This window comes from Carassius carassius, chromosome 41 (assembly GCF_963082965.1).
Source record: "Carassius carassius chromosome 41, fCarCar2.1, whole genome shotgun sequence".
NCBI classification, from domain to species: domain Eukaryota; kingdom Metazoa; phylum Chordata; class Actinopteri; order Cypriniformes; family Cyprinidae; genus Carassius; species Carassius carassius.
Genome location: NC_081795.1, coordinates 25,280,775 through 25,302,973, shown reverse-complemented (window position 1 = coordinate 25,302,973; position 22,199 = coordinate 25,280,775). Strand labels below are relative to the sequence as shown.

Sequence of the window (22,199 nt, the reverse complement as noted above, 5' to 3'; positions counted from 1 at the left end):
TAGTACCCAGCATGCATTGCAGCATGTTTTTTTTCGTCACCATTGTAGAGGTTCATATTCTGATTATTAATGTCTGTGTTTGACCAACTACTGGCATAGAAGAAAAATGTATGTGTACAAAATGTTTATGAAGTAATTTTTATATTAACTGAATCTTAGTGTAATTTTTACTAGGTCCACTTCTACTAATTGCACATTTATTTCATCAGAGATTAGACTCTGTACGGATCAATAATTGTGAATAATAATGAATAACTATCATAACCTATATAAAGTATAACAACCTACACCTAGGTACAGGTTAACACCTGATGGCATTTCTTCTGGGCTTTTGAGTTACAACAAATGTGTTTTAGAAACACACGGTTATAACAGCCAGAGAAAACACAAAGACAGAAGTCAAGGGTCAAGAGCCCAACTAAAGCAAACACTGATCTCTAACATGGTTACTTCAAATGAAACAATAAATCAACATCTAAACCTTAGTTCATTCTCAATAAGATCTTCTGTAGACGTCTGACAGAAATAAAGTCAGTCTGGTTATTAATAAGTGGAGCTGGTGATGCTGTTTGTGGGGTTGTTTAATCAGATCTTGAGAGATTTCATGTATTTTATTTCAGTTGATTTCATCTAAGGCTGTGTCTGAAGTCAGTTGTAGTAGTTCTTGTGTTTCTCTTTTCTTCAGTGATTCTGTTTGTTAACAGCAGCTGTTCATCACTAATTCTCTATCAGCACTCAGTTAATCACTTAATTACTTAATTGCAATGTACATCTTCTTTCAGTGAACTCAACTGAATTAAGTTCAGAGTACTCATAACTGTTAGTTTTTTCAACTTAAACGGTTTAAGGCAATCGGTTTCCTCAAACGGTTTGAGTTAACATAACTTAAGGATATCTGTTTACTCAAACCGTTTGAGTTAAGTTTACTTGTCGGGTTTTAAAGTCAAGGCAATCGGTTTACTCAAATGATTTGAGTTAAGTTAACTTGTCGGGTTTTACAGTGTAGACGTGCCAGGCTATATCTGCAGCTAAACTGAATAAAAGCAGAATGAACTGATGAAACTAAAAAAAAAACACAAACAATTTATGAATGATGCAGTGCTAATTGACATTTATTACAGTACAGAAACTATAAAGTATATTTTCTACCTTATTCTGTGTAGAAAATTTAAATAATTGCTAATTAAATGTAGCCTAGTATATAAAACAATCATAAAATTGCCATTAGGAAAAAAATATCGATTACAAATGATTGATTATTGTCCAGCAGTGTATTTGATTTATTACAGCTAATTAAGAGTAATTAAAAAAGAAGATAATTCCTTGTAAAAAAAAAAAATAATAATAATAATAATTTAGTAGAAGCATTTAAATAATCCCATGAATGCACTTAAAGAATGCAGAATCGAATCGTTATAATCGAATCGAATCGATTTAATTGTGAATCGAATCGAATTGAATCGTTCTAAATTTGCAAAAATCGTTCTTGAATCGAATCAAAAACCTATGAATCGTAATCGAATCGAATTGCTGCCTTGCCAAAGATTCACAGCCCTAGTATATATATATATATATATATATATATATATATATATATATATATATATATTTACCATAAAATCTCATTATATTTGTTCCAAATTATTGTTCATGTTCATGATGACTTGGAAGATTACTGATCTTAAATTCACAACCCGTACCTGGTGCCCCCCCCCCCCAATCCTACGCCCCTGATTGTGGGTGATTAAAGAAAGTGAAAAATAAACGAAGGCTGCCTTACAAAGATCATCCTATCTGAGGGAACTATTAAAGAAAATATTTTGATATATTTCAAACATTATTCTTCATATAACTACATAATAATTAAATTAGTTTGTTACCAACATACACAGCATTACTTTACAAATAATAACTGTAATGAAATAAAAAAAGTATTACATATTTGATATCTTTAAAAAAATACATTGTCAAATGTCAAAATACTGATACAGTCTCAGAAATTCTGCTGAGTTTGTAATGTTTAGTGCTAATAATTTTGCAAATAGCATCATTGTGTCGGCCCAGATCCGGCCCACGTCTGGCACCCGTGGAAAGATGATCTGGCCCACATGCAGCGTGGAATGATGGCACTTGGGCGGACCGCTCCTGTTTGCCAGATTTGAGCCACAAGCAGGCCATAGCAATGCCACATGTCAGCCAAGAGTAAAGAAATTAACTAGAACTGGACCTTATCTGAGCCACAAAATCTGTTTATATATTAAATATGTAGTAATTTCAGCCTCAATAAGCCTGTTAACAAGCAGAATCACTGAAGGAAAGAAGAGAACAGAAACAAAAGAACTACAACTGACTTCAGCCACAACCTTAGATGAAATCAATTGAAGATAAAAGAAGACATTAAATCCCTCAAGATCTCATCAGAGCAGGATTAAACAATTCCACAAACAGCTTTATCAGCTTCACTTATTACTAACCAGACTGAATTTATTTCTGTTACACATCTACAAAAGTTTTTATTGAGAATTAACAGAGGTTTAACTCTAATGTGTGTCACACATAACCAGTGATTAGTGTTACCTGTCGTAACTGTGTGCGCGTGTATAAACTCAGTCATTTGTTGATAGTTACTCCATTAAAAAATAATCAGCACTTAACTTGAACTTCATTACCAAATTTGTTTAGAGCCTAATCACTGATTGGTTTAATGCTTGATTTGGTTAATCACCTGAAATACAAAGCTTGACCCAATAATTATATGATTCATTTGAAAGACTAGTAAAAATAAATTGGACTGAAACATTTTAAACTGCATTATCGTACACACTTCAATTATCAATGAGTAAATCTCAACAATGGTGACAATCAACATATTCAGTAAAAAAAAAAGATAATCTGTGAACGTCACATAAATGCTAGTAAAAGTAACAACAAAAATTGCAAAACAAAAGCAAATAGTAAGAATTAAAAACCAAGACAGTTCAGGTGTATAATTTATTCATGCAGTATGCTGGGAGCCATGGATGAGTTTTGATTGGTGCTCCCAAAATGCACTAAAACATGGAGCTGTATGTTGATCATCACCATTGTTGAGATTCATATGCTGATTCTTGAAGTCTGTTTAATAAAGAAAACTGAAATCTTAGTTCAGAATAAGTTGCAAGAGTTTTTCAGATTAATCTCAAGGCTGTCAGTTATACAAGTAATTTTATGCTGAAAAAGTCTTTACTGATCCATAGACAACACCTATTTTTTTTCTAGGTCTTTTCTTTTAATTCCAGTGTTTAAAGTCAAGTGTCAAGAGCTCAAATTAAACGAAAACTGATCTCGATAATGGTAACTTTATAACAAAACTAAAACATCACAATCTAAAGTCAATCTTGTTAGTAATGTGTGAAGCTGGTGATGTTGTTTGTGGAGTTGTTTAATCATCCTCTGCTGAGCTCTGGAGAGATTTAATGTCTTCTTTTATCATATGTTGATTTCATCTATGGCTGTGGCTAAAGTCAGTAGTAGTTCTTGTATATCTGCTCATATTTGTTTCTGTTCTTGTTTCTCTGTTTCAGTGATTCAGTTTGTTAACAACAATTGTTCTTCAATAATGCTCAATCATCACTCAATTACTAAACTAATTATCTCATTAACTTTAACACTGCTTATGTTACTTTAAAATTCTGAGTGTGGAGTATATAAACACTGGGAGTGTTAATTTAACACTGGGGGTTTTACTGTGTAGTTAACCAAGATCCCTTCCCACCAGGATGATCTGTTCTTAAATTTGTTAGTAAATCTCTGTTTGACGTTATGATGATCATGTAATTTGCATTGAAAAATCTGTACTAATATGCAAAATAGAAGCATTTTCATTCTCTTTTGAATGCCACTATAAATCCTATAGAAAAGATAAAATGCAAATAAAGAATTATATTTATGTAATTTGTTAAGATTATGTAAGCAACGATGCGAGTGGATGATCATATGTGAAAGTGACAGTATTGCTATTTATTTTCGGGTGATGCATGAATTTATACAATGTGAATGCACTCTAAGTGGCTTTGGCAAATGCATTCATGTAAATGTTTGCTGCTTTTCCAAAGAAATGAGTTAATGGTAACATTCAGATGAAGAACTCATCTACTTGTGCATGTTGATGTTGACTGTGACATTGTGAAGCTTGTGTCTCTGCTATGACGCTCCTTGTGTTTTCATCAGTGGTCCACCGAGGCTCATCCAGGACGTGTTTCAGGTCTCTAGACAGAGTCAGCAGAGCAGACACTCCTAAAGCAGCCTGCGGCTTCACAGCACAACCTGTGTCCACATTCATCTCTGGCTCTTCCTCTTCCAGCCGGAGGTGGGATAGGGAGGTTTCTGAGGTTATCATGGGCTCGTACCAGTTCATCGACAGGCCTGCGGGGCTGCTGCGCTGGGACGAGTAACAGGAGCTTCCTGGAGGAGAGCTTCGGGTGCTATCTGACCCAGCACACTCCCTGCCACATGTGCCTGACCTCATACTGTGGGCACAGCGGTCCTCAACGTGCTCCTTCAGATGGGACTTCCTCCTGCAGGGAGAGGTGGAAGGAGGTCTGCCAGCTGCACAGCTCCTCAGGAGCATCCTGGGACAGCTCAGATGAAACGCAGACCTCAGGAAGCCTTGGGCTTGTGCTGGAGCTTTAACCTGTGGAGAAAACCACACTTTATAGACATTCTGAACTCTATTGGTGTTAGACAACACGTTTCAGGACCTACTCATTGTCGAAATCATACTCTAGATTTAATACTGTCACATGGAATTGGTTGATAGTGTTGAAATTATTCAGCCAAGTGATGATATCTCAGATCATTATTTAGTTCTGTGCAAACTTCATATAGCCAAAATTGTAAATTCTACTTCTTGTTACAAGTATGGAAGAACCATCACTTCTACCACAAAAGACTGCTTTATAAGTTACCTTCCTGATGTATCCAAATTCCTTAGCATATCCAAAACATCAGAACAACTTGATGATGTAACAGAAACTATGGACTCTCTCTTTTTTAGCAATTTAAATAAAGTTGCTCCTTTACGCTTAAGGAAGGTTAAGGAAAACAGTTTGACACCATGGTATAATGAGCATACTCGCACCCTAAAGAGAGCAGCCCGAAAAATGGAGCGCAGCTGGAGGAAAACCAAAATAGAGGTATTTCGTACTGCTTGGCGGGAAAGTAACCTATCCTACAGAAAAGCATTAAAAACTGCTAGATCCGATTACTTTTCTTCTCTTTTAGAAGAAAACAAACATAACCCCAGGTATTTATTCAATACAGTGGCTAAACTAACGAAAAATAAAGCCTCAACAAGTGTTGACTTTTCCCAACTCCACAGCAGTAATGACTTTATGAACTTCTTTACTTCTAAAATTGATACTATTAGAGATAAAATTGCAACCATTCAGCCGTCAGCTACAGTATCACATCAGACAGTGCACTATAGATCCCCTGAGGAACAGTTCCACTCATTCTCTACTATAGGAGAGGAAGAATTGTATAAACTTGTTAAATCATCTAAACCAACAACATGTATGTTAGACCCTATACCATCTAAGCTCCTAAAAGAGGTGCTTCTAGAAGTCATAGATCCTCTTCTGACTATTATTAATTCCTCATTGTCATTAGGATATGTCCCCAAAACCTTCAAACTGGCTGTTATTAAGCCTCTCATCAAAAAACCACAACTTGACCCCAAAGAAATAGTAAATTATAGACCAATCTCGAATCTCCCTTTTCTGTCCAAGATAGTAAAAAAGGTGGTATCCTCACAATTATATCCCTTCTTAGAGAAAAATGGTATATGTGAGGATTTCCAGTCAGGATTTAGACCGTATCATAGTACTGAGACTGCTCTCTTTAGAGTTACAAATGATCTGCTCTTATCATCTGATCGTGGGAGTATGTATCTCTCTATTAGTTTTATTGGATCTTAGTGCTGCGTTTGACACAATTGACCACAACATTCTTTCGCATAGACATGAATACTTTGTTGGAATCAGTGGAAGTGCATTAACATGGTTTAAATCGTACTTATATGACCGCCATCAGTTCGTAGCAGTGAATGAAGATGTATCATATCGATCACAAGTGCAGTATGGAGTACCTCAAGGCTCAGTACTAGGGCCGCTACTCTTCACGCTTTATATGTTACCCTTGGGAGATATCAACAGGAAACATGGTGATAGCTTTCACTGTTATGCTGATGATACTCAGCTCTATATTTCTTTGCGGCCCGGTGAAACACACCAATTTGAAAAACTAATGGACTGCATTGTCGATATAAAAAACTGCATGACGAGTAATTTCTTACTGCTAACTTCTGATAAAACAGAGGTGTTAATTATAGAACCTAAAACATTTTTCCATCTCAAAAATATATCTAAATTACGGCCTATGCTCTCAATGTCAAATGCAGAAATGTTAATCCATGCATTTATGACCTCAAGGTTAGATTATTGTAATGCTTTATTGGGTGGTTGTTCTGCATGCTTAGTAAACAAACTACAGCTAGTCCAAAATGCAGCAGCAAGAGTTCTTACTAGCACCAGGAAGTATGACCATATTAGCCCGGTCCTGTCAACACTGCACTGGCTCCCTATCAAACATTGTATAGATTGTAAAATATTGCTTATTACTTACAAAGCCCTGAATGGTTTAGCACCTCAGTATTTGAATGAGCTCTTTTTACATTATAATCCTCTACATCCGCTACTTTCTCAAAACTCTGGCAAATTGATAATATCTAGAATATCAAAATCAACTCTGGGCGGCAGATCCTTTGCCTATTTGGCGCCTAAACTCTGGAATAACCTACCTAACATTGTTCGGGAGGCAGACACACTCTTGCAGTTTAAATCTAGATTAAAGACCCATCTGTTTAATTTGGCTTACACATAACATACTAATATGCTTTTAATATCCAAATCCGTTAAAGGATTTTTAGGTTGCATTAATTAGGTAATCCAGAACCGGAAACAATTCCCATAACATAATGTACTTGCTACATCATTAGAAGAATGGCGTCTACGCTTATATTTGTCTGTTTCTCTCTTATTCCGAGGTCACCGTAGCCACCAGATCCAGTCTGTATTCAGATCAGAGGGTCACTGCAGTCACCCGGATCCAGTACGTATCCAGACCAGATGGTGGATCAGCACCTAGAAAGGACCTCTATTGCCCTGAAAGACAGCGGAGACCAGGACAACTAGAGCCCCAGATACAGATCCCCTGTAAAGACCTTGTCTCAGAGGACCACCAGGACAAGACCACAGGAAACAGATGATTCTTCTGCACAATCTGACTTTGCTCTAGCCTGGAATTGAACTGCTGGTTTCGTCTGGTGAGAGGAGAACTGGCCCCCCAACTGAGCCTGGTTTCTCCCAAGGTTTTTTTCTCCATTCTGTCACCGATGGAGTTTCGGTTCCTTGCCGCTGTCGCCTCTGGCTTGCTTAGTTGGGGTCACTTCATCTACAGCTATATAGTTGACTTGATTGCAAATAAATGCACAGACACTATTTAACTGAACAGAGATAACATCACTGAATTCAATGATGAACTGCCTTTAACTATCATTTTGCATTATTGGCACACTGTTTTCCTAATGAATGTTGTTCAGTTGCTTTGACGCAATGTATTTTGTTTAAAGCGCTATATAAATAAAGGTGACTTGACTTGACTTGACAACTATAAAAAAACAGTATCAATGGAGCGCCAATATTACGAATCACCAAGGCAACAGTTCCCGCCAAAAAGGCGTCTGCATACTTCAGACTCGATACAAATGTAATTCTTATAACTGTTATAATATCACAGGTGAAAACTGGCAGAACGTTAGATTAATGAACTAATAACTAATAATTGTATGGTATCTCATGGGCAAAACATATATATAAAACAATAATATTAATAATAATATTTTAAGTGCATTTTTATTATTTTACAAATTATCTGCCAATAGAGTAAGAAAAATATGGCAGTGGCTATTTACACTAAGTGGAATTAACATACTTTCTTAGCGATAGATCCTATATACAGTAGGTTAAGTGCAAGTAGCTCTAGATGCTATTTACAGAAAAAATATACAGTGAAAATCGTGATATATTCTATTTACCATGTAAAGGTAGCAGTTCTTTGTAACAGACTAAGTGTAAATAATAATTAGATGCTAGTTATACTTTATACTGGCAGATACATACTAGCCCAATTTGCACCTCAGTATTATTATACATTAACATGATGCAATAATAACAGATTGTAAATGATTATATTTATTACAAATATAAATAGTTGCATCATTATTAAACACTTGTTAGGCACTTTACTTCCATTTTTAGAACATTTTGTTCATTTTTATTGAAAATAAATTCTAATGTGACTAATGGGGAAAGTGAGAAGAACGAGCTTGGCAAAAGCCGGACTCTAACCTAATCAATCGCTTTACAAGCTAGTTTTCCGTTCCCTAAACATTACTGCCTGCACCATTGAAGTCGTTATTCACATGTGTGGTATTTAACCTTATGTATCGATGGAGGGCAGAGCTACAGTAGATTTGCACTTAGTAATAGACACTCAGAATAATCTTGTTTTCCATTTGCATTAAGATTATTTTTATTACCACACTGGCATATAATTTTACTTAAGTAAAATGCAATTAATTTAGATCCCCCAGGAAACAAGACTAAGTATCTTATATCATTTTCTTTTATACAACCCGAATTCCGGAAAAGTTGGGACGTTTTTTAAATTTTAATAAAATGAAAACTAAAAGACTTTCAAATCACATGAGCCAATATTTTATTCACAATAGAACATAGATAACAGCAAATGTTTAAACTGAGCAAGTTTACAATTTTATGCACAAAATGAGCTCATTTCAATTTTGATTTCTGCTACAGGTCTCAAAATAGTTGGGACAGGGCATGTTTACCATGGTATAGCATCTCCTTTTCTTTTCAAAACAGTTTGAAGACGTCTGGGCATTGAGGCTATGTGTTGCTGAAATTTTGCTGTTGGAATTTGGTCCCATTCTTGCCTTATATAGATTTCCAGCTGCTGAAGAGTTCGTGGTCGTCTTTGACGTATTTTTCGTTTAATGATGCGCCAAATGTTCTCTATAGGTGAAAGATCTGGACTGCAGGCAGGCCAGGTTAGCACCCGGACTCTTCTACGATGAAGCCATGCTGTTGTTATAGCTGCAGTATGTGGTTTTGCATTGTCCTGCTGAAATAAACAAGGCCTTCCCTGAAATAGACGTTGTTTGGAGGGAAGCATATGTTGCTCTAAAACCTTTATATACCTTTCAGCATTCACAGAGCCTTCCAAAACATGCAAGCTGCCCATACCGTATGCACTTATGCACCCCCATACCATCAGAGATGCTGGCTTTTGAACTGAACGCTGATAACATGCTGGAAGGTCTCCCTCCTCTTTAGCCCGGAGGACACGGCATCCGTGATTTCCAACAAGAATGTCAAATTTGGACTCGTCTGACCATAAAACACTATTCCACTTTGAAATAGTCCATTTTAAATGAGCCTTGGCCCACAGGACACGACGGCGCTTCTGGACCATGTTCACATATGGCTTCCTTTTTGCATGATAGAGCTTTAGTTGGCATCTGCTGATGGCACGGTGGATTGTGTTTACCGACAGTGGTTTCTGAAAGTATTCCTGGGCCCATTTAGTAATGTCATTGACACAATCATGCCGATGAGTGATGCAGTGTCGTCTGAGAGCCCGAAGACCACGGGCATCCAATAAAGGTCTCCGGCCTTGTCCCTTACGCACAGAGATTTCTCCAGTTTCTCTGAATCTTTTGATGATGTTATGCACTGTAGATGATGAGATTTGCAAAGCCTTTGCAATTTGACGTTGAGGAACATTGTTTTTAAAGTTTTCCACAAATTTTTTACGCAGTCTTTCACAGATTGGAGAGCCTCTGCCCATCTTTACTTCTGAGAGACTCTGCTTCTCTAAGACAAAGCTTTTATAGCTAATCATGTTACAGACCTGATATCAATTAACTTAATTAATCACTAGATGGGAGTCACTGGGAGAACCCAGCTGAATCTTTTCAAAACTGCTTGCTTTTTTAGCCATTTGTTGCCCCCGTGCCAACTTTTTTGAGACCTGTAGCAGGCATTAAATTTTAAATGAGCTAATTAAGTGGATAAAAGTGTAAAATTTCTCAGTTTAAACATTTGCTACGTTATCTATGTTCTATTGTGAATAAAATATTGGCTCATGTGATTTGTAATTCCTTTAGTTTTCATTTTATTAAAATTTAAAAAACGTCCCAACTTTTCCGGAATTCTGGTTGTAGAAAATCAATCTTTATTTTATAATTTTTTTATATTTGTACTTGGGGAAAAAAGTAAGAAGAGCATGTTTCCAGCGTGCATCAATGAAGTGTTTAAAAAGGGGGAGGAGACCAAAAGAAACTCTGGATTTACAGAAGAAAACCTGCTCCTGACCAGGTTAGGTTCATAGAGTAAGTGACCATGGTGACTGACTCTGAGTATAAGTTAGCTTTCGTTCAGAAACAGGCTTGACTTACCCTGCTTTCTCGGGTTTGACAAACCTCCCATTCTGAAAGAGAAAACCTAGAGTTTCCCTCATTTCAGGGTTAACATACTCAGAGTTTTCACTTAACCTCGGGCCCCAGATCTACAAGTAACTCAATCAAAACTCACTTTCAGATGCCTCAAAGTGAAAGTGAAAAAGTGAAAGTCATGATATTTGTCAAGTATGGTAACCCATACTCAGAGTTGGTGCTCTGCATTTAACCCATCCAAGTGCACATACACAGCAGTGAGACATGAAAACACCATGAACATACACCCGGAGCAGTGAGCAGCTAAATATAAACCTGATTCCAAAATAGTTGGGACACTGTACAAATTGTGAGTAAAAAATGAATGCAAAATTTTACAAGTCTCATAAACTTATATTTTATTCACATTAGAATATAGATGACATATTAAATGTTGAAAGTGAGACATTTTGAAATGTCTTGCCAAATATTGGTTCATTTTGGATTTCACGAGACCTACACATTCCAAATATGTTGGGACGTGTAGCAATAACCCAGCAGGCACAGGATGTAGACTCCAATGTCGGTTAGACGTTGGATTTTGGTTGAAAATGAAAATCTGGTTGACGTCTAAATCCAACGACTGTTTGACGTCAAGCTCCAACATTGGGCAAATGCTGAATTTTGGCTGGAATAAACACCCCACAAAAATAACAGTACACGTATTACCATCTTCACTTATTACTAACCAGTTTGACTTTATTTCTGTCAGACATCTACAGAAGCTCTTTTTGAGAATTAACAGAGGTTTCGATTTTGATGTTTTATTTGAAAATGTTTGGTCACCATTATTGTGATCAGTGTTTGCTTTAGTTGGGTAGTTTGACTCTTGGATTACTAAATTTATGGTTCTTGTAATAGTGTTTACTAAAGAGGCCAGAAAAGTTAAATGTTCATATAAGGAACAGCTGGAGGACCAATTGGCAACATGATTGGGTATAAAAAGAGCCTCTCAGAGTGGCAGTGTCTCTCAGAAATCAAGATGGACAGAGGATCACCAATTCCCCCAATGCTGTGGTGAAAAATAGTGGAGCAATATCAGAAAGTAGTTTCTCAGAGAAAAATTGCAAAGCGTTTGAAGTTATCATCATCTACAGTGCATAATATCATCCAAAGATTCAGAGAATCTGGAACAATCTCTGTGCGTAAGGGTCAAGGCCAGAAAACCTTGAAAAAACGTGAAAACCTTGAAAAAAAATCTTTGGGACCTTAGACGGCACTGCATCACATACAGGAATGCTACTGTAATGGAAATCGTCTCCGGTTACTCACGTAACCGTAGTTCCCTGAGAGGAGGGAACGAGACATTACGTATGGGGAAATCCATTTCCTGATTGAATAACTCTTTTGCTTGCAAATAGCCAATGGCGCCCTCGCCCTCACCTGATTGGCTGGCAGTCATCAATATAGGTGACGGAGGGCGCCAAAAACCTCAGAATCTTCGACTGAACGAGAGTTATGAGGCTGGAAGGTTTTCCACACGGCAGGTTACGTAATGTCTCGTTCCCTCCTCTCAGGGAACTAAGGTTACGTGAGCAACCGGAGACGTTCCCTTATCGAGTCGGTCTCTCGACATTACGTATGGGGAACAATAAAACCCCCGCCATGTGGGAAATACTGTCCGGCCCAGCTCGCATCGAGCCACAGAAGAGCATAAGCACTAGTTCTTACAGCGCATTAGCTCTAGGTCGGGTACCGGACCTGGTTGAAACCCCTTTTGGCACAGAGCCAAATCAGCTCTTACACCATCGTAACCCAGTGCACCCAAATAAGCAACACTGGTGTGATATGGGGAAAATGCAGCAATATGTTGGTGCTTGGGAATACACTGCCGGCTTATAATGCGGGCATAATAAAGGTGCCACACTAGATGATAGTGAATGAATACCTTAACCGCAGCTATTACTAAAATAACTGACGCTGTCTATATGACCTGGTCGAAACCATGGCTAGTGCACGCGCCAGGCAAGGCGTGCCATAACCTTCATGCAATGACTGCTCAACTCCCTCCTCCTGCACTGACAGCACATGTGATGCGAACGAGGGAATGTCCAAATTATAGAATCTCGCAAACGTGTTGCGAGACGACCAGCCCGCTGTGAAACAAATGTCCTGAATAGACATGCCTTTTGCCCAACTCCATGACGACGCCAAACTCCTTGTGGAGTGGGCGTGTACTCCGATTGGGCAGGCGGTTCCCCGGGAAGCATAAGCTAGTCGCACAGCCTCCACTATCCAGTGTGATAGCCTCTGCTTCGACAGCGCGCTGCCCTACTTGGCACCCGCGTAGCAGACGAAAAGCCGGTCTGAAGTTCGAAACTGGCTAGTTCTGTTCACATAAGCACGTAGGGCATGCACGGGGCACAAAGCGCACTTCTGAGACACTGAATTATTGTCCTCCTCGGGGCAAAATGCTTGAATTGTAACTATCTGAGCTCTGAACGGCGTTGAGAGTACTGACCATACAATCGTCCGGTCCAAACTGCATACACGCGCTGTTCACTGACAGGGCATGCAAGTCTCCCACAAGTCTTGTTTCCCGCAAGCTAGCGCGAGCAGTAGCGCCGTCTTAAATGAGAGCACTTTAAGGTCGCTAGACTCGGCTGGTTCAAAAGGTGGGTCGGACAGCGCACTAAGCACTAACGACAGGTCCCAGACCGACATCTGACGAAGGCGGGGTGGATTAAGCCGCCTAGCTCCCCGAAGAAAACTTGTTATCAGCGGGTGCCTCCCCACTGAATGGCCGTCTAGCAAGTCATGAAAAACGGCGATAGCGGCCACGTAGACTTTCACTGTAGATGGGGTACTGCCAGCATCCAGACGTTCCTGTAGGAAGGTCAGAATAATGGAGATATCGCAACTGCTGGGGTCCTCATTTTTGTCAACACACCAGTTAGCAAATACTTTCCACTTCAGAGTCTATAAACGCCTCGTGGAAGGGGCTCTAGCCTCTGCTATTGTCTGCAGCACTCGCTGATATACTCCAAGCTGATCTGCCACACATGCAGGTTCCAAAGCTCTGGGTTGGGGTGCCATATGGTGCCCCTCGCCTGGGACAAGAGGTCCCTTCTCGGCGGGATCCGCCACGGGGGAAGCCGCGACATGTCCACCAGTTCCGGGAACCACGGCTGGTTGGGCCATTTGGGTGCTACCAGGATCAACTCACATCTCTCCTCCCTGATCTTTTGCAGCACCAGCGGCATTAACTTGACTGGGGGAAAACCATACTTCCGTCCCTTGGGCCAGCGGCTCGACAGCGCGTCTCCCCCCAGGGGGGATGCTGTCAGCAAGAAATACAGAGAGCAGTGGGCGTTCTATTGCGACGCAAAGAGGTCGATCTCCGCTTTGCCAAACAGATTCCAGATCATATTTATCGTTTGTGGATGGACCCTCCATTCTCCGTGTACAATGCCGTCCCTGGACAGCATGTCGGCGCCGCAATTCAAACTGCCCGATACGTGCACTGCTCGAATCGACAGAAGTACCCTGTCCATCCATAACAGCAGCTGTCTCGCTAATCCCTGCAGGGATCGTAAACGTAAACCTCCCTGGCGATTGATGTACGCCACCACCGCCGTGTTGTCCATTCTGATGAGAACATGACGGTGTTTCACAAACGGAAGGAAACTCTGCAGCGCTAGATGAACCGCTTCCATCTCCAAGCAGTTTATGTGCCAGCGCGTCTGGTCCCCTGTCCACGTACCGAATGCTGGTCTGCCATCGCATAGGGCTCCCCAGCCTGATAGTGAAGCATCCGTGGTGACCACTACACGTCTGACCACTCTGCCCATAGCAGCACCCTGCTCGAATATGGTCGTGCCGAACCAAGGCGCCAGAGTCTCGAGACATGAACGCGTTATGATAAGGCGTTCCGTTCCCGCTCTCCACACCCGCGGCTTCACTCGGCTCTGTAACCAGTGTTGAAGCGGTCTCATGTGCAACAAGCCCAGTCTGCAGACGGAGGCTGCGGCCGCCATCAGACTGAGCAGCCTCTGAAATGTTCTTAAGGGGATAGCTCTGCCTTGAACGAAGAGGGCTAGTGTATTGTGAATCGACTGGATTCTCGGCTCTGACAGCTTTGCGATCATAGTGCGCGAGTCCAGTATCATACCCAGGAATGTGATATATTGGCGCGGCTGCAGCGTGCTCTTCTGAATGTTCACAGACAGCCCCAAATCTGTCAGATGGGCGAGGAGTCTGTGTTTGTGTTCCTCGAGAGTGCTTCTCGACCGTGCGATGACTAACCAGTCGTCGAGATAGTTCAGTATGCGCATTCCACTGAGCTTCAGGGGAGCGAGCACTGTATTCATGCACATTGTAAATACGCGGGGAGCCAAAGCGAGCCCAAGCTGCAACACTTTGAACTGGTACGCCACCCCCTCGAATGCAAAACTCAGGAAGCGCCTGTGATGTGGGGCTATCTGGATGTGGAAGTATGCATCCTTTAGATCCACTGCAATGAAGTTATCGTCGGGCTGAATGTGCACGAGGATCTGCTTCACAGTTATCATCTTGAACGTGCGTTTCGCGAGCGCTTTGTTCAGTAATCTCAGGTCTAAGATGGGGCGCGTACCTCCGTCCTTTTTCGGAACTAGAAAATAACGGCTGTAGAACCCTGAATTTCTCCGTTCCTTGGGCACTATATCTACTGCTTGTTTGGCCAGGAGAGAGGATATTTCTGCTCGTAGCAGCGGGGCGCTCTGTTCTGATACTTCTGTCATAATCACACCGCCGAAGCGGGGTAGTCTGCGAGTGTACTGGAGCGTATAGCCGCGTTTTATCGTGTTGATCACCCAATAAGATGCCGCGGGAAGCATTGACCGCTATATGAATGGCAGGTGACTCGTCCACGGCTTCTTGCACGGGAGCATACAAAGCCACCTCCTCGGGTTCCCTGAGCTTCCGCTTTGTGAAACGTCTCTCGGGGAGAGGCTTCGCGTATGTAGCGGGTAATAGTAGAGGGGGGAAGAAAGCTCTTTTGCTGAGGCATGTAATGCATGTTTATTGAAACAGAACACAGCGGTTTCATTATCACAACATTCACATCATTGACGAACTCTGGGCGGGAACACGCACTCTTCGCTGCGGGTCCGACGAACACGTCCCGCGCTCTCTTCCCCCTGGCACGAGCATAAGGAACGCTGCTCCTTCTTGCCCGCCGGGCGCCCTTGGCTGCTAGAGGCCGGTTTAGCACCAAAACGGGGCTTCCTGGGCTGCCTCTGGCGGAACGGTGGCTCTGGCTCACGACGCTCTACCGCGCTCGGGAACGCGCGCCTGGTATATCTCGCCGGGCACTGCGCTGAAGAAGACCTGGACCTCGCTGCAGGGGGGCTTGAGACCGTTTCGGCAGGAGATGAGGCATCATCTTAGACTGCTTGACGGTCTCGGCGACAGAGATTCCACCGCGACACCGAAAAGACCGGTGGGGCTCACCGGTGCATCTAGGAACTGCCTCTTTTCGGCATTGCGCATGCCAGACAGCGTCAGCCACAGATGGCAATGCAGGACCACAAGGCTGCTCATATTGCGGCCGATTCCCTGCGCGACCTTCTTCGACACCGCGAGAGCTAGATCCGCCGCCGTGCGCAGCTTCCTGAGCGACTCTGGGTCCGGGCTTCCCTCGTCCAGGGACCCCAGGAGCCGAGTTTGGAAGACCTGCAGGATTGCATCTGGACTAAAGAGGACAAGGGCAACCCAAGTTGTTATCAGCGCTCAGTTAAGAAGCCTGCATCTCTGATGGTATGGGGTTGCATGAGTGCATTTGGCATGGGCAGCTTACACATCTGGAAAGGCACCATCAATGCTGAAAGGTATATCCAAGCTCTAAAACAACATATGCTCCCATCCAGACGTCGTTTCAGGGAAGACCTTGCATTTTCCAACAAGACAATGCCAGACCACATACTGCATCAATTACAACATCATGGCTTCGTAGAAGAAGTATCCGGGTACTGAAATGGCCAGCTTGCAGTCAAGATCTTTCACCCATAGAAAACATTTGGCGCATCATAAAGAAGAAGATGCGACAAAGAAGACCTAAGACAATTGAGCAACTGGAAGCCTGTATTAGACAAGAATGGGACAACATTCCTATTCCTAATCTTGAGAAACGTGTCTCCTCAGTCCCCAGACGTTTGCAGACTGTTATTAAAAGAAGAGGGGATGACACACAGTGGTAAACATGGCCTTGTCCCAACTTTTTTGAGATGTGTTGATGCCATAAAATGTAATACATTTTCTCAGTATAAACATTTGATATGTCATCTATGTTGTATTCTGAATAAAATACTGACATTTAAAAACTTCTACATCATTGCATTCTGTTTTTATTCACAATTTGTAAGGTGTCCCAACTTTTTTGGAATCGGGTTTGTATAATTGTGAAGGTCACCCACAAGACCCTATTTGCAACCTTTACACATTCTTTTAATCATTATTAAATTGTTTAAAACAAAAGGTTTCCTTTAAAAATAAATTGCTGTTGGAGTTGAAGGGGAAGGCCTAAAAATATTTCAAAGCAAATCAATTTCATTAGCATTGAAATGTGATCATTAATTTTAAAATAAATGCATGTACAAAATCTAAAAAGATGTTTTCTATTACTGTAGATCAGTGGTTCCCTTTCAAATGGTTTTTCCCAGTGCATCACTGAAGCTTATGGGGGAAACTCCTGTTTACTCTGATACTGAAGCCTGGTTTGTTAATGTTTGCATAACTGCACAACCAATGGCACTTCCACCCGCCAAAAGGTGTGAAGCCGACTGCTATATAAGTCTGCTCTGAGCCCCATTTCATCAGAATTTTTCTCCTTCAGTGCTGAAGATCATCTCCTCGCTGACTCTGCAAGAAGAAGAAGAAGAGGAAGAAAGAAGCTCAGTCTGCTGCTCGTTGCCGTGAGAAGAAGCCCTGGCAGTGGAAGAAGCCAGAAGCCTTCCCCGTGTGGTTATTCGGTGCCTATTAAAGCAAATTTCCAGCGACGTTGTTGTAAATGTAGCACCACAAATGTGGCATTCATAAGGAACCCCTGTATGATGCAGATGGGCACAGTGAGTGTGTCACCTGTCTGGACATCTCCCACGCAGAGGCTGCGCTCACCGGGACAGAATGTATGGGAAGCCAAACACACTTAAAGTAGGATGAAACAGTGCGGTATTAAAGTGTTCGAGCAGTGCTGACCGGTCATTGGCACGGCTCAATAGACCAAGTTGCGCGACTGACTCGACAGCGCAGAGAGGGTGTGTTTATCAGTGCCACCGAACTGACAGCATGGTGTGAACTAATCTCACCAACGGGGCGCTGATATAACTGATGGTGGTGGTGCTGGTAAACACTTCCTCTCTGTGCTGTCAAGTCAATCACGCAGCTCAGTCCATTGAGCCGTGCCAATGAATGGTCAGCACTGCATGAACACTTTAATATCTCGCTGTTTCATCCTATTGTCAGTGTGTTTGGCTTCCCATAGGAATGTTTTCACTGAGAGATTATGAGTCTCACCCTTCTTCCCTCATGGATATACTTCTTCGATGAAAGCAGTGCTCCCTGTTCTGCTCTTCTGTTTCCTCCCTCCCCTAGGAGGCAGAAACAGCGGGGCTTAAACACCTGGCTCAAGTGAACTCATGCTGGCACAGGTCCCTCATGCTTCACTCTCCCCGCAACTCCTCGATTCGCCTATGTGGGCTTCACACATGAGTATCAGCTCCCCTTGTCAGCTGCGAATGGTTTGATTTCTTTTGGAAATCCGAAAGAACCAGTTCATGTAAAAGAATCAGATTTCTCTGTTGTCTAAGGTTCTGGATGATGAAATGTTCAGTTTCCAGCACAGACCGATAATTTAGCTTTATAAAACCTCAATATATCGTCAGGATCCATGGGTAAAAATATGCAGCCCCTTTCCTACCTGCAGTTCATGAGGAACTCATCAGGACATGGCACACCCCCATAATCAACACGCGTTTATCCCTCTACCACTCTCACCACTATTGACATTGCTGAAGAACAAAGTTATAGCAAGCTCCCACTTTGGAAGAGACAGTCATTGCACAACTGTGCTCTCCATCAGTCCTGGGATTAAAAGCCCATGCAGCACACCGATCTAAGTTCAGCAGGAAAACCTCATTCCTAGCAAACAGGGCGTATTCAGTGCCTCTCAGGATGGCAGTGCACCAAATATTTCAGGCCAAACTTCTCTGCAACATGGACAAGTCATGCTGGAGTTCTGATGCCTTCAGAGAACAGTCCTCTGTGTGGTACTGGAACACCAATTTTGACTAAAAGATCAGGGATGCTGACAAGTTCGCCTCACTAGATTTGCCGGACTTTCTCAAGGAACTGTTTAGCCCTGCCATGGGGTTTGCCGAGCGCTTTACAGAAGTCATTACAGGTAACGCATCAGTTCCAGCTAAAGTCGCCAGAAGGCCCCATCCTCTCAGCAGACTGGCGAGCTGGCGCTGTCTCAGCCCCAGCCTAAACTTGAGCATGGGCTACAGTGCCACTGGATGGCAAAACGCTACCCCTTTCCAAAGCGTCAAGGTGCATGCCAGAAAGTGATGTTGAACCCTGAGCCTCAAGTACCTCAGATGATGCCAACTTGAATCAACATGCACAACTCCTAAAATGTCTATATTGTAATCATTGTGATCATTCTTGCAATAATTGCTTTCTTTAGCTTTTTTGTGCCTAAATGAATTACTTTGTAACTGTATGATTATATTGTCTTGAACTGTCTTGAATGTAGTTGCATGCATTTTCTGTAAATCTGCTTTGAAACAATGTGTATTGTGAAAAGCAGAATACAAATTAATTTGTGAACTGAATTCATCTGCCAATTGTCTGACGTTTTCAAAGAGAAAAAAAGTTTATTTTTCATACTACACTGATAGATATTTGTCTTGTTTTGAGCATAAACACTACATTTAAGGTAAATTTCCTAGACTTCATACCTTTATTTTGCATCTCAAATTTATCTTAATTTAAGGATGTTCAGATCTTTGTGGTGGCGAAAAAAATACAGAGGAAGATATATATATATATATTTTTTTTTTGCAATTTATGCAAAATTTAATGCCATGAATATAAATTTACTGTAAGACTCCCTGATCTTTTAGGGCTTTAATTTGTGGAAGACTTTTAAATACAATCTTAAAACCCGTATAAACTCTAGTATGACTGTACACTAAAAGGGCTTATTGAAACCAAAGCACATTTCCTATTACCTACCTGAAAGAGGATCTTGTTGCCATCCAGGTCTTCGGTGTGCCATCGGCTGGCGCTGATGGGCGAACAGGTGTTGGGCAGTAAGGGCACGAGCTGTCCGATCTCCCCCACCCTGAACTGCAGCACCATGGAGTAACACGGCTCCACTCGCACCCCAGGGGAGACCTGCTTGATGGCCAGCTGTAGGCTGAAGCCTGCTTCTGTGAGCAGTGTGAACCAGCAAAAGCCCGTCTTCTGCTCTTCTGCCCTCCTCTGTAGCACAGTCTCATATAAACGCACAGTGTCCTCAAAGTTATCATAGGTGCTGTGCAAAGTCACCCGCACAACCTCTTCTCCGTAGTGTACCGGCCGCACACCCCACACCGGCATCCCTGCACCCAGGCTGTAGAAGTCCCGGCTGGGCAGGAGATAAGGCTTCAGTTCTGTGCTGGATGGGGAGCTCACGTGAACGCCGGCCTCTCTGACACCGCAGCTCTCTGTATGTTGATACTGCCAGGGTGGACACTGCAGGAAGTCCAGTACTCTGAGAATGCGCTCCTCGCCGTAAGACTCATGTAAGAATATGGTGACGGCATGTGAGGGGTGGCCAGCTGAGGTGCACTGGTTAGCTCTGGTGTAGTCATGAAGAGGACAGGCCCGCTCAGACACGTGGAAGAGGCGCAGGCCGGGACGGACCCACTTCAGCAGGCGGTCCAGAGTGTGCTGGAGGAGCAGCGAGGTGCCGGGGTTGGTGAGCAGGTGCATGGTGAGCAGAAGGAGCTCCTGACCCGGGACAGCCGAGAGGTCAGCTGAACAAAAGGCAGAGCAAGCCACAGACAGAGCGGTGAGGAAAAATCAAATCACAGATGGCAAAACAAGCCTAACTGTTGATAATACATTTAATAAAGAAAATGGACTCACTGCTACTGCAGGACATTTTACTGCAGTCAGATCTAAAGAAAAGAAAAAGCACACTTATTATAATGAGTGTAATTCTGGTCAAATTTTATCAATCTATAAGCAAATAACAAAAAGTTTTTTTTTTATAAATAATAGAGAGAGGTATCCTTTAAAAATATTACACAGAATGTACCCTGCTAAGGAATGATTTGAATGTTTCAAATTAGAGATGAGATGATGTGGTTTTGCTATAGGATCTGTGATTTAGCTTTTCTTTTAATGTGTATATTAAAAAATATATATATTTTGGATGGAACTTTATTTCTAGGGTGTATGGAATTGTTAATTTTTATTTTAATATTCATTCTAAAATTGTTGTTTCTTTTTATTTTTCGTGGAAAATATCACACTGAAAGCTAAGCCAAATTGTGAAAAATTATATATATAGTTCAAAAACATGATGTCCCATTTTGCTGTCTGCATCAAATTTAATTTACTAAAGTGATTTTACATACATAGAAAGCATATTAAATGCAAGTTAAGTGTCTACTTGAATGTTTCAAATAACCTTTGTGAAAATAAAATGTCCAAATATGGGTCAAATCATGTTCTGTTAATGATTCAACAGTAATATTTATATAAAAATGAAATAACATACTTATTCTGACCTATATATATAAGTGATCATGTTAAATGGGTCAAACCAAGTGATTTGAAAGATGTTGGCAAAAATGATAATTTTTTTAAAATGACAATTCATTAGTATTTTTGGGTGAAATTGCACTGTGATCCTTAAATAGAGTGTACCACAAGTCATGAACCCCCCCCCCCCCCCCCCCTCAAGAATTAAAGTAAAATGTTTAACTCATGGTCCTTCAACACTTGGCAGGTTACATACAACTGAATAATAAATAGTTTATATCCAATTTAGATTATGTACCTCAATCCACATTAAATGGCGCGTTTTTAAAGATCAAACGTTGTTTGAACTGTTAGAATGTATCGTTTGTTGCTTACGTCATGAAGCACTCGGCGCTCTCTGTGCGTTACTGTGTTTCTCCCGCTTAGAGACGCAAACAAAAGTGAGCTGATGTGTATCTTTCTCCGCTAACTCACCCCGCGGTCTCCGCACCCGAGTCCGGCGTCTCATCCTCCGTCCTGCTGCTGCTCGTGAAGCGAGGCGGCCGTCGGAGCATTATCTGCCTTTACTCGAGGACAAAAACCGCTTTTAACATGAGCTTCATAAACCCTGTCTGTGTTCGCAGGAGTCGAGTTCACGCTGACGTCAACTCAGCCTTTATAATTCATGATGATGATCAGAGGGACTCTAGCTAAACATCTAAAATATCATTTGAAAAGCTGATTTAGATCGAGTCATCACTGGATCATATCTTCCGAGAGCACAGCTCAAATATGAGGAGTCGGGGGAAGGGCTTTCCTCCCTCTCTGGAGGACAATAAGAACCGAGGGGCCTGAACCCCAGCAGATGGCT

The 22,199-nt window shown here is 41.7% G+C and overlaps 1 protein-coding gene across 2 annotated transcripts; it reads right to left on the bottom strand.

Annotated features, from left to right (window-relative positions):
- Window positions 1-2,705: 2,705 nt before the first annotated feature.
- LOC132123075 (protein FAM124B-like) lies at window positions 2,706-21,951 on the bottom strand. 2 transcript variants are annotated; one of them, XM_059533603.1, is made up of 4 exons: window positions 21,725-21,809; window positions 20,729-20,760; window positions 19,832-20,616; window positions 2,706-4,672 (listed from the first exon to the last, which is right to left on the bottom strand). In XM_059533603.1, the coding sequence occupies exons 1-4, from the start codon at window positions 21,727-21,729 to the stop codon at window positions 4,115-4,117; spliced, it is 1,380 nt and encodes a 459-aa protein (XP_059389586.1). In that variant the 5' UTR covers window positions 21,730-21,809; the 3' UTR covers window positions 2,706-4,114. The 2 variants fall into 2 exon arrangements, with proteins under 2 accessions (XP_059389586.1, XP_059389585.1); XM_059533602.1 differs by lacking the exon at window positions 21,725-21,809 and adding an exon at window positions 21,824-21,951 and having other exon boundaries at window positions 2,707-4,672.
- Window positions 21,952-22,199: the final 248 nt, after the last annotated feature.

What these genes read in the sequence shown, in the direction of transcription:
- LOC132123075 (XM_059533602.1), bottom strand. Translation starts at nt 21,903, where the DNA reads ATGCTCCGACGGCCGCCTCGCTTCACGAGCAGCAGCAGGACGGAGGAT. An exon ending in TAAAATGTCCTGCAGTAGCA is followed by an intron (nt 20,617 to 20,728) that starts GTGAGTCCATTT and finishes CCTTTTGTTCAG; the next exon opens with CTGACCTCTCGGCTGTCCCG. An exon ending in GCAACAAGATCCTCTTTCAG is followed by an intron (nt 4,673 to 19,831) that starts GTAGGTAATAGG and finishes TTTTCTCCACAG; the next exon opens with GTTAAAGCTCCAGCACAAGC.